The sequence below is a fragment of the Venturia canescens genome, chromosome 11 (genome assembly GCF_019457755.1).
Source record: "Venturia canescens isolate UGA chromosome 11, ASM1945775v1, whole genome shotgun sequence".
NCBI lineage: Eukaryota > Metazoa > Arthropoda > Insecta > Hymenoptera > Ichneumonidae > Venturia > Venturia canescens.
In genome coordinates this window covers 9452093-9472031 of record NC_057431.1, presented here as the reverse complement: position 1 = coordinate 9472031, position 19939 = coordinate 9452093, and the positions used below count along the sequence as shown (strand labels likewise).

The 19939-nt window shown below is 35.8% G+C and overlaps 1 protein-coding gene across 2 annotated transcripts in view; it reads left to right on the top strand.

The window, feature by feature from the left end:
- The window catches only part of mdy (midway), a 99997-nt gene that overhangs the window by 4808 nt on the left and 75250 nt on the right, over positions 1-19939 (top strand). For both annotated transcript variants that reach the window (XM_043432051.1, XM_043432050.1), the window contains exon 3: positions 16388-16516. In XM_043432051.1, coding sequence (XP_043287986.1) covers positions 16388-16516 — 129 coding nt within the window. The remainder of the gene's footprint in view (positions 1-16387; positions 16517-19939) is intronic.

Sequence of the window (19939 nt, the reverse complement as noted above, 5' to 3'; positions counted from 1 at the left end):
GCTTAGCTTGATCTCGGTACTTCAGCTATCCCCTCTTCACAGTACTCTCTTAATTAACCATCAAAACACTCAGTGGCAAGCAACCGAGTAAACTCTACGTATAGCTTTATGTCTTTATATACAAACTGCACAAGCATACACCTTATGTACAGGTTTGAGTTGTTGAATTGGCTTTGCTACCTCCTTTCTGTTGACTCGAGCCTCTATTTAGAAAAGCCTAAACTCCAACAGAAATCCGATCGTCAATATATCACTGGTTACATCATTTTTTAACACAATTTTTTTAAATTAATGCAATTAAGGTAGTTCATGGACGAGACTAGTTTTTTAAGCAAGTCTTTGAATTTACACAGAGTTTTAAGGAGTAGTCGACTGACACGCGTATCAAATTTTAAGGGGTTCCTCTCATTGGTTATTTAGATAGATAAACGTGTTTAAATATGAAGAAAAACGCACAAGAAATCGTTTATCGTTCCATATTACGAATGAACGCTTCTTACGAAGTTTATGAAAAATGTACACAGCGACAGTGAAGTATGTAATGAAGGCTTAGGAAAAAATTCGAGACGATACTGCTAATACAGATATATTACGTTGAAGATTGAAAGAAATTGGTAATGAGCACTCGTAACCTCACATTTGCTTATTTCACCATTTTGTTTCTTCTTGGCTTGGCCCATTCCTGTCACAGCCTTCTGTTTTTTTATTAACACTTTTTTATTGATACATTTACCGTTGTTTTTTCTTTTTGCCCTCTCTAAAGCGATTTTTTACACTAAGACGATGGATCAGTCGGTAATCACACCTCGAATTTTTGACATTGAAACTCTTTGACAACGTTCGTCCGATTAAAATAATAAAAATGTCATCGTACGCAGCACGATCGCAAAAATCCGATGACATTTTTATTTTTTCGATCAGACGAACGATGTGGAAAAAATTCCTTTTCAAAATTTGCAGCTATCTCTCTCGCACTCACGGTTGTGATTACCGACTGATCCATCATCTTAAGGAGGGTGGATCGCGACGATACAATGTTACTATGCTAAACTATCTTAAAAATATTAAGAATTTTAAAATAGTAATGAGAATTTCATAAAATTTGGTAAATGTTTTCTTTAAAAATATATAAGACAATATACATTTTTTTAGATTTTTCTACCACACAGCTCTCGAGTAATTGAACACTAAAGTTCACATGTATAAGAAAGTTAAAGTTCTGTGGTTTATTCCCCATCTGAACACATGGTAATCGTCAAACGAAAAATGTGAACCGAAATAACTCGAGAACGGTTCTTACGATTTGTTGATTTAAAAAAACACTGTGTTAGAGTATCTTCCGAAGAAAAAATTTAAAAAAAAAAAAAAAAAAACACGATCTACCGTCTAGTTTTTGAGAAAAAATTATTGTAATAAAAATTGTATGAGAATTTGAGTGGGAAAATTTCAAGGTTCGCGACAGGGCAACGCTGTCGAGTGAGACGGGCAATGATGATCACTATACTTTAGTACGCTGCGCTCGTCTCAAACAGTTGCCTGTGTACAATGTTGTCACGATTGACGCGCTTCTGAGCGTTCATTTGTATGCTCGTATATGTGCATACGTCATGAAGATGTATTCTAGCAGGGGCGTACGCAAAAGAAAAAAATGTAAAAATTCCAAAATCACGAGCAATTATGAAATTTTAGTAAAAAATCGTAAGCATATATTTTTTTACTAGTAATTAACGATAATTTGAAGGATTTTTCGGACATATTTCACAACGAATAATGTTCACACAGAAAGGGGGCGACACCCTATTTTTTATGCGGCACTTAGCTATCGAACTACGTTAACGCTCAATTATGCGATAACCATGTGGTAAAAAAATTTGAAAAAATAGTATTTGTATACTTGATACCAAAGAATGTTATCACCAAATTTGATCAAATTCTGATTATTATTTTGATTTCGTGATCCACCCTCCTTAAAAAACTATAGTATTTTGGCCAGGGACGAATGAAATTTTGGGTTCATTCAGTGATGGATCCCCGTTCAATAAATGTCTTGTAATTTCATTCGCCAAAAGATAAGTGGAAAAAATTTATTTACGATTTCGAATTAATAACTCTGACATTAATTTAGAGTGGTGATATCTTTAATTAGGAAGTAAAAATCGAGCCAATTTAGACACACGACGCTGAAGTTTGCAACGTTAGAGTTCAACGGAATGAACGAAAAAAAGATTTATAATTCATTATTTTTTTATTTCACGAATTATTGATGTGGCTTGAAAAATTACGAATTGGAAATTCGGCAGGGAACAAGATTGGAGATTTACTGGAATTATTTGAGAGTTTTTTTAGATCATTTCGTTGGACTCCAACTTTGGAAACTTCAGCATCATTTAGACACCCATAAAATACGATCCTTCGGGCATGAACTACCTTAAGTTAAAATTACTTGAAGGTAATTTTCTCAATTTTCTCTGTAAGCGATACATCGGTTCTACAAGAGCCCTGATTTTTATTTGAATGAGCAATTCAAATAGAAAGTGATGGCCGGACGAGTACTTTTAACACGTACTTAAATATAATTTCTATCGATCCAATCGACGTCAAATTTTGTGAATACTACGAGGGGATCCTGAAAGTCTGAGACTTGATTCGTATAAGTCTTATAAGAATCTATGATGTGATTTTTTTTTATTTAAAAGCTTCTTAGAACAATTTCATAATGTTAAAATTCGGAGCTACTAATAAAACACTTGTAGTTCGGTTGATATCATAAATTTTAGTGCTACACGTAACCCAAATGGTAACTTTTTTGATTAAGTAGAACTTTCTCAAGTTCCTGGTGCTACCTGTAAGAATGAATATTCCGAATTACCATTAAATACTTGGCTTTGAACTGATATCATACATTTTAATGCTGCACTTAACTTGTATGGACATTTTTTTCAATTGGTTTAGTTGTTAAAATAAGATAAGAGGAGTGGGGCATCGGTTTCCAAAATGTTTCGCGATTTTTTGGTTTTTTTTTTTTATTTCTTACGTTTTATTTGATTTCTTTTTTTCATTCTACAAAATAATTACAGATTTGTATTTTTTAATATAATATTTTTTCATGATTTGTGAATTTTTTTTCGATTTGTTGTGCTGAAATTATTTACTATTAGCTTCATCATTTTTTTTTATGGAAGTGTTTTACATTTTTCGTGATATGATCAGGAAACAAGAGACCATCAATGTACTTGTCCTAACCTTTTTTTCTCTAGGGGAATTTCTAACGTTTATCACTGGTTATATCATTTTTTACACCCTTTCGCTTTTACTCCTTTTAAGGTACTTTCTGGGAAATCATGAAAAATTTCTTCTTTCCACTACATAAATCTGCTTATCGTCGGTTTTTTCTTTCAACCGGGGCTCCAGTTCGGAAGCATAATATTCCATCCTGCATCATTACTGATTCATAAAACGTATTATTCTGAAAATTTTAACTGTTTTAAGCTGGAACCCCGACTCGAATTATTATTATTATTATTATTTCTAATGACGCTGATTCTTGGGATCGTATCTCGAAGTGTACACTCATCAGAGCACCTTGGACAGGTGCGGAATTGTATCGAATTTAATAAATTTTAGAATTTCAAATTTTTTTTTTTGCCATTTTAGCATCGCAAACTTTGATTAATTTTTTTTTTTTCAATTCAGTTTTAATTTTTGCGTCCGAAATTTGAATTTGATTTTAAAAAATACCGAATATTTTTGTACTTTTCTAAAATCCAAGACTCAGCAGCTTGCTCTACTAAGAATGAAAAAAAAGCGGGTGGAAATAAATGTAAAGCTTTTACAATCTGAAAGGAAAAGGAAAGAAACTCTTTGAGATCGAGACTCGAAATGGTAACAAAGCTGAACCTCCAACATGCCGTAATGATTTGCAAACACTGCGAAGATATTTCTTTCGTCTTTGTAATGCTGGGAGAGTCACGTTGTTGGAAGAGTCGTAGGGGAGTTCAGCAGCGCCCGAGCTCATATTTACGAGTGTTCGCTATTCTTTTATTTATTTATTTTTAGGCTTCGAAAGATTCTCTTGAAATTGAGGATCGAAAAAAATTCAAAAGTTAAAAAAAAAAGTGAACATTTGACGGTGAGAAAAATGGATTCAAAGGCTCAAGTTTCCTGCGAAAAAATCGGTTGCTGCATCGAAGCAGCCAACGACATGAACGACCTCATCGCTGATATTGAATTCGAAAGAAAAATAATTTTTCATTTCGCTTTTCTTCGAATCCAGCGGCCGAAAGTCGATTTCCTTTGTTCTCTTGCAACGTAGATCGAGCTCTAACGTCTGGCAAAGCTTCCCCTTTCTCTCCTTAACGAATGAACATTATATTTACTCTCGCGTCAAGTGTTTGCCGAGCACTCCTTGTTTTCCCCCAACTTTGCAATTAGAAGCGAGAGTGAGACGGCGGCGTGAATCCTTTTTCAACTATTCCGTAGCCGGAGCTCGCGGTTGTTAAGCAAAAAAATTCTCATGAAATGCATTTTCATGGAGAAAGAACAAAATGAAGAATTGCAATAATCGAGAGGCCGAAACCGAGGGTAATTAGTCGATCACTAAAACCCCCGAATATTTTTGGCTACCGAGTTAAGCACCATTTTTTAGTCTCCAAAACATTTTTCTGTCCCCAACTTTTTATCGATAAATTTTTAATGAGCCTTCGACGGGTGAATAGAAAGAAAGAAAGAGAAAAAATCGTTGGAAAATTAGGCGCTAAAGAACCGACGAAATTTTGCTGCCTTCGCGTCCGACTTTTTTTTCCTGATCTCGTTGTTAAGGTAGTTCATGCACGAAACGATTTTCTTAAGAAAGTCTTTAAATTTACACAGACTTTAAATAGGTAGTCGACTGACACGTATATCAAATTTCGAAGGGTTTGTCTTCTTGGTAATTGAGACAAATGTATTTAAATATGAAAAAAATACACAGGGGTATAGGGACTATGCGTAAAAAATCATTTATCTTTCCATATAATGAATAAACACTTCTTAAGAACTTTATGAAAAAAGTTGATGATAGAAATTAACGCTTTATATACGTTCAGCAGTGCCTAAAACGCACTAAAAGAAAAACTGTTTTTAGAAGAGATAGCAATAGAAATTAAAAAACAATTTTATACATTGATTATTATTTTTATTTTTTTTTTTTAATACAACATGAAAGTCACTTTTCCCGAAGCACTATAAAAAAAAGTTGCTCCACGGTCTGCATAATTTTTTCTTGAAATGTTGAAAGTGTGCATTTTGTATGATTTTTAATTGTGTGACACTTTAATTATGTTTATAAAATTTTTAAATGAAAATATGAATAATCCGAGTCGACCGACTACGGAGAAAATAATTTCGAATATTAAAAAAAAAATCATCTCAAAATAATAAAAACTGTATGAGTTATCATGCCGACCGTGCCAGAAAAAGTGGTTTTGGGAAAAACGCATTCAAAGTTTCAAGTGCGCCTCAGGTCCTCTCGTTGGGCAGTCACGTTTTCTGCAATAACTTTCTATCTATGGGGATATTTTCAATCGGCTTTCATAGAAATACGCCTTAAACAATAGAGAATCTGTAAAAGATAATCCGTAAAAAAAAATCGATTTTTTGAAAATTCTGGACGTATTAACTTAAATATGAAAAAAAAATACATAAAGGTATAAAGGACTATGCGTAAAAAATCGTTTATCTCCCCATACAACGAGTGAACGCTTCTTACAAAGTTTATGAAAAAGTACACAATAACAATGAAGAATGAAGGTCTGGAAAAAAAATTGGAAACGATTGTCTTACTAGAAATAAAAAAATATTACCTTGAAAATTTAACGAAATTGGTGAAATGAGCACTCGTCACCCCACAGTTGCTTATTTCGACATTTTATTTCTTCTTGGCGTGGCCCATTCCTGTAATGGCCTTCTGTCTTTTTATTAATACTTTTTTATTGATCCATTTCCCTTAGTGTTTTCCCTTTGCGCTCCCTAAAGCGATTTTTTACATTAAAAAACTACAGTATTTTAGCCAGGGACGAATGAAATTTGGGGTTCAATCAGTGATGGATTATCGTTTAATTAATGGCTTGTAATTTCATTCGCCAAAAGATGAGTTAAAAAAATTTATTTACAATTTCGAATTAATAACTCTGACATTAATTTAGAGTGATAATATATTTAATTGGGGAGTAAAAATCGACCCAATTTAGACACCACTCAAATACGATCCTACAGGCATGATCTTTTTTTTACCTTCTTAATGAGCGCAAAAACTTCTCCATAATGGACGTTGGTAACTTCTCATGTAGAAATATGGAATATCCTCTGGCACAATGCAGGCTCGTTCGACCAGTCACATCATCGTTTGCCAATAAAGCTCAGCCTCCAAACTTCCTCGGCGTTTGAAAAAACTTTTGGTTTTTTTTTTTATTTTTTTTTAATATTCTCCCTATTTTATTTCTACCATCCGATTTTTCTCATAATCATAATAATAATAATCACCGTTACACCGCTCTTACACGTTCCCCCTTTCGTTGACTATGAGCTGGAAAATAATCGCTCGCACATCGATAGAAAGCGAGCCCGAGGCACCGCCCCCCCCCCCCCCCTCCCTCATGGGACCTTCCAGTCCAAGAGTTTTTCACAAATCTTTACATTCGTCGAGCTTACACACTAATAAAAAATAAACTTGATAACACCAAAAAAAAAAAAAAATGTTCACAAAAAATCTTCCTTAAGCCCCAAAAAGCCATTTTGAGCACAATACTCGGATGGGTGACCGTTCACCTGTGCACTGGATCGTGCGTCGACAACCGTTTTGAGTTTCACCTCAAAAACTCCGCAATGAAAAATCAAAATAGAATTAATCAAAAATGAAAAAAAAAAAAAACTGAAGAAACTTTAAAAAGGTCAAAATAATTCGAGTCTTCGCTGGTTGATGCCATCGGAAACTTGGTGAAAATTTAAGCACCCGGGTATAGGCAAATATCAGTGAAACAGAAAAAAAAATCGAAAGTACCAAAAGAAAAAAAAATTTGATAACTCTCAAAACATAATTTGATTTGATGATTATAAAAAAAGGGAAAAAGATAATGTTAGAGTGAAATTAAGACACGGATGTGCACTTGTATGTTAAAAATTTCGAGAATCCTTACCATTTTTATTCTCTCGACCTCTATTCGGTAGCAATTCCCGCGTGATTTCGTTCGCCGATTTTAATTAGTCCTTCTATTTTCTCGGCCATGGCGCGTCTCAGCAAAAACCACACATTTTACGTATATACCATTCGGAGCAGTAGAAAAGGTGAGGAAGGAAGGGAGGAAAAAAAAAGAGAAAAAAAGTTGAGAAACCGAAGCTCGATCCTGCCACTGCACTCTGCCGAATGTTTTTTTTTCTTCCTTCAGCCTGCTCTCGTCCATGAGCTTTGCAATACATTTTTTTTCTCCTTTTTCTCCCTCTCTCTCTCTCTCTCTCTCCCCATTTCTCATTCCCACAACGACAAAAACTTTTTAATCTTCTCCAACCTCCATACGAAATATTAACTGTATATATATCGCCACATATTTTCTCGTATGATTAAGTGTCACCCACTCATTTTCATTATTTTCTTCGCACTGTAAAAATATTGCAAAAATAGTCCTTAAAATTAACGCCGACTAGTTTTGGAAAGCTGTGCGAAATACCTTCATCTGTTGTCAACGAAACCGAACCACCGATTTATTTCCAAATATCTTGAAAGGAAAAAAAAAATAAAATTAACAAAAAAATCGCTTTGGGAACTTTTTGCATGGTTGCAGCTTTTGTTCGATTGCACTCTCAGCAGTTTCGATTTGTTTTCTCTACAAGTCCAACGTTTTTTTTTTTTTTTTACGTTTGCAGCACAATTTTTCAGTAGCCTTGTTGGTCGTGTTTCGTATTTCGTGTCGAATTTTAGTCGATTTTTTGGACACTTTCGAACGACGTTGCAAGGCTCAATAACTTTTGCACGTTTCGATGTTTTTTTTTTTTTTTTTTTTTCAGTGGCTCGTCGATGACGAGGATTCAATATTTTTCGTAAAAATTCGTTTTCTGTGTTACGTTGAGTTTAAAAAATGTTAATTTCTGTTTTTGGCAACGATTTGTTTTGGAATTTCAATTTTTTAAAATTCGTCAGCTAACGAGTTTCTTGGTTGTTGAAAATGGTCAACTGCATTTAGAGTTTTTTTTAGGTTTCCTCGGATTTTGAAAATTCAACTGGCATCTCGTCGCCGAATTGAGTTTCCACCTGATTTTTTTATCGTCCATTAGTTTCCCCGATGAGGATTATTTTCGAGAAAAAATGGAAAGCGCAGCAATCAAGAGAATCGAATTTTCGACAGAACTGAAGTTGTGAATAAAAGAAAATTTAATCGCCACTCGAGAGTGATGAAAGTCTCAATAAATTTTATGTTTTTACGTAAACAAAAGGAGCTACTGTTAGAAAAAAAGGAGGTGAAATGAAAAAGGGTGGAAATTAAATTTAGAAAATTCTCGAGGGAGGCATTTTTTGCTGGCTCGCTTCGCGAGAGTATTTTTTTTATCCTCACGATTACATTTTTTTATTTATTTTTTTCCCCCGTTGTATACATTACTATCTTTGCGAACAGGCATGAGAATCGCCCTTGTGCCTTCTCGAGCTCTCTTATATATGCAAAGACCCGAGCGCCTGGGTCGCACCCTCTCGAGATTTTGAGAGACTCTGCATCCCTTTTTCCCTCTCCCTTTCGTTCTTTTTTTTTCCTTTTTTTTTCTCTCTCTCGCTCGCTCCTTTGAGTGGAGCATCTCCGAAGAAGAGGATTTTGCAAACCTCACCTTTATACCTATATTCTCAGGGGGGCCCTCTCGAACGAGAAAGAAGATCTTCCACCAAAAACGTAAGTCATAAAAGATATTTGGTTTTAAGCGCGCGAGGGGAGGGCGGTGTGCGGAGAATAAAAGGAGAGAAAAAAAATGTAAAAAAACTGAAGATCCAAGCCTTTTTCTACCTTGTTGACCTTTTTTACACCCCGTTTAAAGGAGAAAACTTGAGAGCATGCTCTGAATTTTTGCTTATCAATCGCGTTGCGCCTCGACGTGGAAATATATATCTCAGTAGGTTAGTGATAAAAAGCAGTGCCCAGCTGTCAAGGGGCACCTAATTAGAATTTTCAAAAAATCGACTTTTTTTATTGCATTTTTCGAAAGTATACATATTTAAAAGTATAATACTAAAATTTTATTAAAATTTGAGCAGTCCAAGTGTACTTTTGAGCGACGTTTACTTGGCTGCCTGAGCGCGCGACCGCTCCTTACCGAAATATTACCACGTGTTCTTTATGACTATAGCTACAGCGAGTGTCATACGAGTTTTGAAATTTTGAGGAGAACTTTTTTTTTGCAAAAAAACGATGAAAAAAACGTGCTTTTTCGCAGTTTTTGGAAAAATGGCTGACATTTTGTGATTTTTGAAAAAATAAAAAATCGTATGATATGCGTTATAGCCGTTTACCTATTGAATGTAAAACTACTCTTTTTTTTCTCCGATCATCCATTCCAAAGATTTTATCAACAGTGCACACCCATCTTTTTTTTCAGACTTGTCATCTTCTCTATTTGTCTTTACGAAAACTGAGTAAAATAAAAATGAAAAAAAATTTTTTGTGTATTTTAAGAGCGTATTTTTTAAGACTAATACTTTTTATATCCATAATTTATAATTTATACTGCTTAAAAAAATAGGGAATATGGTCTTTTTTTTTGCCCGTCTAATTATAGGGTAGACCTCTCAAATACAACCAAATGCAGTCAGATTTCTGTCCAAGTCTAGAATTTCGTATTTTTATTCGAACTTTTTTTACTTTTTGTAAATTTTAATAGTTGAAACAACATTTGAAGGAAAATAATTCTTGGATCATCCAGCGACATCTGCAATCTACGAGATTTTTCTAATTTACATCCTTGTATTTTTAATTTTATAAAAATCAAAATTTTTTAATTTTTTATTTTATATTATTTATATTATTCTAAAATTTACCCATTAATTTTTTCATCAAAAACTTGACAAATTTATATTTTTATCCACTCATTCATTTGAAATTTATGTTGAATTTATGAAATTGGTATTGAAATTATGTTGAATTGTGATTGAAAATTGAAAAAAAAAATTCTTTTTGTTAAATTCGTACATGTTCCATCGAATATTTACTGCGAACTGAAATTATTTTCAATTTCAAAAGTATTTAGTTAAGCATGCCGAAATTTTCCAGCACGGTTTACCGATATTCTTTATTTTTCCAATACCACCAAACGAGAAAGGAAATTCGTGGAATTTCAATTGAAAATGCATAGCCTCTTCCCGTTGTAATGATCAGCGTCCAGTTATTCCAATGACCCTTCTTTTTTTTCGGTGCCCACGCACCCATCACCTTTCTCGATGCTCGAAAGGATTATACTTCGAGCGAGGGCCCCTTTCTCCATCGAATATTTTTCCATAAATAAATGTCCAACGTTTTTAAAGCCTCCACAATAATATATTATTTTCCTGTCAAAATATCCGAGCTTTTTTATCCTCCAATTTTTATTTATCGTTGTTTCTATATTCTCAAAATCTCCAATATTTCAACGTCATTGTTGATTTTTCGTAAAAACAAGACTGCAGCATTATGCTATTTGTATGGGGCATTCAGAACTGTGTCCACTTAAAAAAAAAAAAAAAAAAAAAAAAATCACCTCAAATTCCATGAAAAATTCATATTCCAAGCCTCTACAGGATAAACATTTTTCCGCGTCGCTAATAAATTTGCAGGAACCTTCGATTTCCCATTTTTTCAAACATAATCGAGGAAATACGTGCTAGAGAAAAAAAAAATATTTTAATTCTAAATCTATTGGGAATAATGAATTTTCAAAAAGTTTCATAATCTTTTGCGAATGATTCCATGAAAAAAGAACCAAAAAACAAGCAAAAAATTTTAATTATTTTTGTACATTTTTTAAATAATAATTATTTGAACATTGCACAAGCATAAAAAATATTTTGACGTTTTTCAGAGTCGGGAAGGATTGAAATAAAGAAAAAAGTGTAAATAAATCGTTAAAAATGGCATCCGGATTCTGGGAATTCGACGTAGAATTTCTGATACATATTTTCAGCGGTTCTCTCCGTTAATCCTAGTCTCGTATTGTCCACGCGATACACACGGAAATATAGATATGAAAGTGCAATTTTTTTCAGACTTTCTCTCCTCTTTGTCAACGCGGATTACAAAAAATCATGATAATAATAAAACGAGCGGAGTGACGAGGAAGAAAAGAAAAATTGACACTTTTTGGTCAAAAATCCTGGAACTCTCGCGTATGATCCACAGTTTCATCCTTTTATAGCCTCTTTGTACGAGGTAAAATGTGACGCGAAGGGCTCCGCGGAACTTGTGCATAAAACACCACGTTTTGCAATTTTTTTTTCTTTTTTCTTTTTCTTTACTCTTTTGAGACACAGTGTAAAATTTCGTGCTACTGTTTCACGGCGAATTTCCGTGAATAAATGGAATTTAGCACCTGAAAACTCGGAGCTTTTCGTTCATGGAGCGAATATGCATCTCCATTTTTGCCTTCAGCCTAAACAAGTTTGGACCTCGAATTTCCACCTCGATTTCTTACGATTTTTCGACAGTTTTCCAAACTCTTGAATAATTTAAAACCCTTGAAATAAATTTATCTGAAAATAAATATCGAAAGCATTTGGGAATGCAGCAAATGTAATTCTCAAATCGATATTTATTCGGAATGTACTTTGTGTAATTGAATTTGTTGGTACGAGAAATTGGGTGAAATATTTCATGCTTTCGGGCAGTTGGGTCGATCGAAAATTGAGTTTTGTGATCATTTTTAATTGCTGAATTGAAAAATTGGAGAGAATTCAATAATTTCGCACTTTTTTATCAGTTAAGGTAGTTCATGCACGAAAAGATTTTCTTAAGGAAGTCTTGAAATTTACACAGAGTTGGATTCGGTAGTCGATTGACACGCGTATTACATTTTAAAAGATTCGTCTTATTCGCTATTAAGATAAACGTGCTTAAATATGAAAAAAAACACACACACAGGTATAGGGACTGTGCGTAAAAAATCGTTTATCTTTCCATATAACGAATGAACACTTCTTACGAAGTTTATGAAAAAGTACACAATAACAATAAAGTTTATAATGAAGGTCTGGGAAAAAATTCGAGACGATTGTCCTACTAGTAATAAAAATATATTACGTTAAAGATTTAACGAAATTGGTAAAATGAGCACTCGTAACCCCACAGTTGCTTATTTCGTCATTTTGTTTCTTCTTGCCTTGGCTCATCGCCGTTATAGCCTTCTGTTTTTCTATTAATACTTTTTTATTGATCCATTTCCCGTTGTGTTTTCCCTTTGTGCTCTCTTAAAGCGATTTTTTACATAAAAAACTTAAAAAAACATAAATTAGTATTTTAACCAGGGACGAATGAAATTTGGGGTACTTGATGCCAAAGAATGTTATCACCAAATTTGATCAAATTCTGATTATTTTGATTTCGTGATCCTCCCTCCTTAAAAAACTACAGTATATTTTGGCCAGGGACGAATGAAATTTGGGATTCAGTCAGTGATGGATCCCCGTTGAATTAATGGCTTGTAATTTCATTCGCCAAAAGATAAGTTAAAAAAAATTATTTACAATTTCGAATTAATAATTCTGACGTTAATTTAGAGTTATAATATCTTTAATTCGGAAGTAAAAATCGACCCAGTTCAGACAACCATAAAATAAGATCCTACGGGCACGATCTACCTTAATTCAAAATTCGTAACCAGAAGTTGATGCCATCTTGAAAGTCCCGTAGATCGCGAAGATGCACGGTATTTTCAAACTACAGAGCGTGTATAGAATTCCGCAACTCATGCATATTCGAGAGTATCTCGATGACGCGTTTGCATCCGGTATACTAGGGTTGGGCTAGAGGGGGTCGAAGTGGAAATGGCCGTCACTGAAACCGCGATATTAGACGTCTAACCGTATCTCGCTCATGCTAGAAATGACGGTAAAATGGTTTGGTCCGAGAGAGAAAGAGAGAGAGAGAACGAGCGAGGGGTGAGGAGTGAATAAAACTTGTGGTTGTGGGGGCGGAGAACACCAGGCAAAATTTTCGGTCTCACTCGAACCAATGTCTGTTCTATTAATTACCTCGGATCTGTCATAAATTTCGAGCGATAGTACAAGATCGTTTACCCCGCGGCTTCCGTCCCGAAACATCGTGAGAACGCGAGCGTAGAACGCGATTTGTATCGTTGGAGCACAGGTTGTTTCAAAATCGGAGTTCACCATGGTAAATTTAGATTGAGGACAGTATTAGAGGAGGAAAAGTCCTTAGGCGTTTTTCAATAGGATCATTTCCTGAGGAGTTATCACTCACCGAAGATCGTCCAACTGGAAGCGAAGGGCGGAGCTTCTGCTGACTCCGCCTACCGACGCTATCTCTCGGGGCACTTGCCATTGGCTCGTCTTTAAAAATGACTGTAACTCGAGAGGGAATTATTGCATGGAAAAACGCCCGAAGACTTTTCGTCTCGGAATTTCGTACCGGTTTTAATGGCACCATGTTAAATTCTGCGCTCACGAAAAAGCTCGTACACGTTGTTTAATTTGTATCAAAAGCTCAACATGCAACAGATAATAATGCGATTTAGCTGCCGGCAATAAAAGTTTTCGCTCTTATGTACAAGGCTCATCACACAACTCACGCTTTTCTCCTATGCTGTTTTAAATGAAACGATGCGGAACCCAAATTTTAATAGCTACTGTCAAAAAATATCGTGCTTTACTCAATGTCGATATAAATAAATATCCATCACCGAAGACTTGCGGATAAAAATGTAATTCCAGTTGAAATACGATGGAATAAAAAAAACCAATTTCAATTGAATTTTGATTAAGGACATTCAAAATTCTGGGCTTGATTCGAATTGCTTTTCAAAAATTTCATAGCTTCCACATGTTTTAAGTATTCGTTGCGAGGTTGCAGCATATATTGACGGAATTTCGTAAGAGCTTGGCACGCCAGAGTTCACCACGAGCAATTACAGGAACGAGAGTATCCGTGTAAACAAGACAGACGGAATTAAAGGGTTCCAGTCCCGGTTCACTCAATATTCATACAACTCGTGCTGATGTAATATGTATGAAGCATTTCATGTCGAGGTGAATTACCCTTGACTCCAAGTCTTCAAAATTCATGATCTGTTCAACAGCGGTTACAATTTTGCAAGGAAATTGAATTTTTTTCACTTTTTCTCATGCAAACCTTCACTTAGTTGTACTTTTTATTAAAAACTTATTTCATATCAATAATTATACGAGGGAATGCTAAATAAATAACTTGCGAAAAAAATAAATTCAATTATAGTAACCGAAAAACTCAATAGTTGGAATTATCCGAAGCAAATTTGTCATAACTTTGAGACGCTATAGCTCGAAAAGTAATTAATTGAAAAACATTTAATCGTAGTGTTTTGGAAAGCACTCGATCCTCGTTGTAAGATGACCTAATAAAAAAAGGGGGTCTCTTTCAGAAATATTAAGATGACTTTCGTATGTCCTTGGTCAGTATCCCCAAGGTCAAACGACAATTTCCGTCTTTTCATACGACTAAAATTGAACAACTTTTGTTTGAAATTTTTTTTCATAAAATGCTTGTATCCTGGGATGATGATAATTTTATCACATTGCTTGAGACACTCTGTACGAATGAATACTCCGAAACTGTATTTGAAGTTTTTGAAAGTTCAGCAGTATTGCTTATCGTCGAGATCGTTTCCTATTTACGAGATTCTCTTTCTCGTTTAGCAGATACTTGAGAAATTTAGCCCGAAGCGTCAAAGACGAAGACGATAAGGAAAACGACGATGACGATTCCTCCCCATGTGTATCGCGAGCTTCTTTACTCTGAAAGGAAGTTTCACAATTTCGTCAAAAGGCAAATGTTCGCAAAGGGTTGCTGCGCAAATAGAACCTGGATCACAAAAGTCCTGTGAATCTTCGACCCTCATAAATTTTCCATATTTCGTCAGTTCGGAGTACGGAAGTTCCCCGGGGCTGTGTAAAATATCTGAGCTAGAATATTTTCACTCCTTCCTTTGAGCTGGCCAGAATGAAAATCTCTACTACGTTCGGTTCATTCGACAATTCATTTCAAACTATATGATGTAACAAATAATAGATGTACACCTTTTTTTGAAAATTGTTTCAAAATAATCCTGAGGTCGTAATAAACCAGTGGAATTTTTATTAAAATTTTATAAGACCGAAAAGTGTCTTAAAAACTATTTTTTATTTATAATTTTCAATTTTCACACGGAAACGCTAGCCGCCATGTTGTTTCGGTTTGTGACTTCACTCCGTTAGTAAACAATACGATTGCGAAAGACCAAGTAACAAGATTTGTGAATAAAATGAGTTATAATAACTTGTAAAATTTCAAAATAACACAGAGCGCACGATAGAATCTAGATTGTTTACTATTGGACTGACGTCACGTTGGAATCCAATATGGCGGATTGCGTTTTAGACATTTGAAAAACAGATGAAAAAGGACTATTTTAAAAATTGAATTATAAAATTTACATTGCATTTTTATGAATAAATGTTGACGTTTCTCGTTTACTTTTTACGAAATCTATCATAAACATGCATTTTTATATATTTTTTTACACGGTGTAAAATACCCTATTATTTGCCTAGAAGATCTATAAACTGTAAAATATTTTCGAACAATTTTTATTTCTATGTTTATGGAAAAAAAACCTCGGAAAATTTCATTTTCACTTCAAGTTTTTCAACATAAAAAATTACAGGAAAAAAGTGAGAGAAACAAAATATTCGGCAATTAGTGTACGTCGGGGAAGTAACTCTTTCCCCCTTTGTCTCGATGTTGTACTTCAGCCGTTCTCTTCTTTGCTCTTTGTATTTTCCACGCACGTATATTTTCCTCCATTCGAAGATTTCTCTCGAGACACGCGAAAACTTTACAAAATGAATACTTTGCCTCGAGCTCACGGAGAATTTACTTTCATCTCCGCTCTTTATAATTACGACTTTACACATCACGTTGAAACAAAATGTGCATATCCAAATAAACCTTTTTTTTTCATTTTTTATTCTTCATTTCATGATCAAAGCTTTTTGTGATGTCCATTTTTTTTTTTTTTTTTTTTTTTTTTTTTTTTTCATGGGAAAGGTCATCTCGAAACCAACATGTTCAATTCACTTTAAAAATTCGTTATTTCGCAATCGATTATTGAGCTTCACAAAACAACTTACCAGAATAATATTTTTCTTCATTTCCAGATGCCATCGACCGCGAGACAGTCTTTTCTCGTGGAGTTCTGGATTCGCCAACTTCACAGGCTTCGTAAACTGGGGTTTCCTCCTCCTCGGTCTCGGTGGTTTTCGGCTTCTCCTTGAGAATTTTATTAAGTAAGTAAACTTTGAAAATGAGAATGAAACTCGATTATCCAAATAATAAAATGAAAGCTTTAATTGGCTTTTCGAAGGTTTACTCGACTGTTGAATTAAAAAATGGGAAGGGTACGAAAATCAGGCAAATTGTTGAATGAAAAATTTTTTAAAAATTGAATAATTTCGTGCACGGTGAAGAAAAAAATGATTTTATTATTATTGTTGTTAAATTACTGGTAAAAACTGCACTCGTCACAGTGTTTTTTAAATATTTTGTTGAATTGAAAAGGCAACAACGAGACTCGAGTTGGAGAAGAAAATTTTTTGGGGGATTCCCGGATGACAAGTTTGCCGATTTCAATCAAGAGATCGGTTATGCATCGGTGGCGCTTAGTTTTATTGTCTTCATTTTTTGTCTTCACTCCATTGGCTTATTCCTTCATTTTTGCCTGGCGGCCTGTGATGTTTGGAGAGTAGGAGAGAGAGAGAGAGAGAGAGCGAGAGAAATCGTCGAGCGTGTGATTGAGGTCAATTTGAGACGCACAGGGGTTTTTCTCGATTACCGGCAACCGGGCTGAGCTTTATTCCCTGAGGGAAAGCGAGGAAAATGAGAAAAGACCGGAGTACGTGCTTGGGTCACGCATACTGGACTATTTTCTCATAGCCTAATTGCGTTTTGTAGCAAACGTGCTTGTGGTCTAACAGATGAAAAAAAGAAGCAGTGGAAACGAAAGCAAAAAAAAAAAACAAAACAAAAAAACCATAATTACGTCCGGTAAACTGAATGCAGATAGAAATTAATTAAATAAGTGAATAAAGCAGAGATTAAAAAAAAAGTTAATCGCTCAAACAAAAAGGGACGAGGAAAAGAGCATAAAAATTCATGGGACTAGAAAAACTTTGCACGTTACCAATTCGATGAGGATTTTTGTATCTGACGAGTCGTCAACTAAGTAATTCTTTCGTTTGTAGTGCGGTTGTTAAAAATTGGAAAAATCGTGGCTCATCTTCTGGTGGGAAGATACTCGTCAGTTCTTCTGATCCTTAATTTTTTGTTTATTCATTTAAAAAATCGCTGTTCATCTGTTCAGCTGCCGGCCATGTTTACCGTCAGAAATTAATATGATTGGGTTTAATTAATTCGGTAAAGTTGGAGTTCCCGAATGAATTGGATTAAGCGAAATTTCCTGTCGACAAAATCAAGCAACACAAATACTCGATATTATTTCGTGGGGAGTCCCTTAATTTTTCATTCGTTTTCACTGCCGCTCATACATCGATGCAAATGAAATCAAGCCGTGATTGCGGACGGGTTTGAAGGCGAAATGTTTGATGCAAGTTATGTCTGTCTCGTGAATTATTTAGAGAAATCTGACGCCCCTCAATGTCTGAACGAACTTCGATCCCTCGGTATTTTTTTTTAAATATCTGTGCCAATGTACAGTGGGTCCGCGAATCCACCTTCGAAAATACGTCATCGAGTAGATCGTGTAATTCTGAAAAGAAAAGTCCTCAGTTATTTTTCTCTCCGACGTACCGTTCGTGAGATATTGATCGATTGATCCCAGCGAATCCGGAGCCTCTCCCCACTCTATGCTGGCCACGCCTCCGTTTCGTCAGTGCTTCGGATTGGCCATAGCCATTTGATTGATATCTCGCGAACGGTACATCGGAGGAAAAAAATATTGAGAACTTTTCTTCTCAGAATCTTACAATCTCCGCGATACGCTGGCCACGCCCACTTCTCCTCGACGCAGCTGATTGGCTATTGCAAATTAACTCTTCTTTCCCGAACAAATCGTCGTAGAGAAAAATGGCCAAAGACTTTTCTTCTCAGAATCGTTCGACCTGTCTAACCCAAGTCGATTTAAGGCTCTATGTCAAATCGGACACCCTCTACATGAGTAATTCTGAACCGCCTTTTTTCACCCTCGCGCCTTTTCCCCCTAAGTCGTGCATGCTCTTTGCTCTCTTTCGCATCTCTGACGCTTCTCGTTCCTCTCCAGCGCACTCCTGGATCATGAATAATTTTCAACGAGATTTTTTTCTACCTCTATATAAAGCCCACTTCTCTCTCTCTCTCTCTCCAGCGTCTTTCGTCCCGTTCTTTCCCCGATGAATCTCTCCCGTTGGGAGTGTAACAAAAATTTATCGAGCTCGTTAAGTAAGGGTAAAAGTTTCACCGGTCGGCATAAAAGAGCGGCAGCGGCGGGGCCGGGGGGGGGGGGGGGGGGGGGGGGGGGGTCTCTCCCCCGAGCGTCCGGTAATTGCCGACGTTCTTCGCCGTCGACGCTCCTGTAAGAGCGATCCTAGGCGCGTGCCACGAGCAACCTACACTTTTTTTTTTTTTTTTTATTTCCGGTCATTACAAAATGGCTGCTTAAAGTTGCGCGCCGTTAGGGTGTCAGAAGAGATAAAATAAACTGTTAAAGAACAACGATAAAGTCGATTTTTGTTTTTTCCTTTTTTTTTTTATTACTATGAGTTTCTTAATGAGTTTGAAGCGACGATTTCGAGGTCGATTTTCAGACACCCTGTAGACAAACACGTAGGACAATTCGAAGATATACTTGGGGCTCGATCTCATACGAAGCGTCTATTTTTCACTCATGCCACCGACGAGAAACGATCGATCAAATATAATTAATCGGCGCCAGTCTATGTCGAACGTGACTGAATTTTCCAGCCCCCCCCCCTTTTCCCCTTACCCCGTTAAGGGGCGCCTGCAAAGGGTTGAGGATGACACGAACGACACTCCCGAGGTCGTCCAGGGGCCGGAGGGGCTAAAATCGGGACGTGGAAACGTCGAAAAGTAGACGGGATTACCGGATATGAGAGAAAAGAGAGATAAAAGTGCCATCTCGTAAAGGAATTTGCTCGCTATCGAGGATTAATCGAGCGTAACTCTCGGGATTGGCGAATTCACGTGCTCTCTCTCTCTCTCTCTCTCAGCTTTCCGCTTCCCCGTTATGTGATATCCCCAAATGCAGTAGAAAACGATATCTCAATACGTATAAATGTATATACAGATAGAAATACGATAATTTTTAAAAAGTGGGGCAAAATGGACCCCTAACAAAACTCTCCATTCTGCAACGCAATTTCGCGATTTCGAATCGCCCACTATTTTTCTCAGTACTTTGCTTACGTTCCCTCCCATTTTTTCTCACACGAAACTTTCAATATTTTTATCAGCCACTTCACCCTCCATTTTTACTTTCATTCCGGACTCTGAGGAGTGAAATTTGAGACTCGAGATGTTGGGGGATCGGAAACGAATGTGTGAATCCATAATTCTTTGAATAAACCCATTTGGTTGAAAAAAAATCGTTTTTATTCACATTCGCATGATTTGGCGAAGTTACCAAATGAAAATCGAACGTAAGAATCCGAAATTTTTTGTTTCAAGTTCCATGAAACGTGCTCGTTAACGCAGAGGAT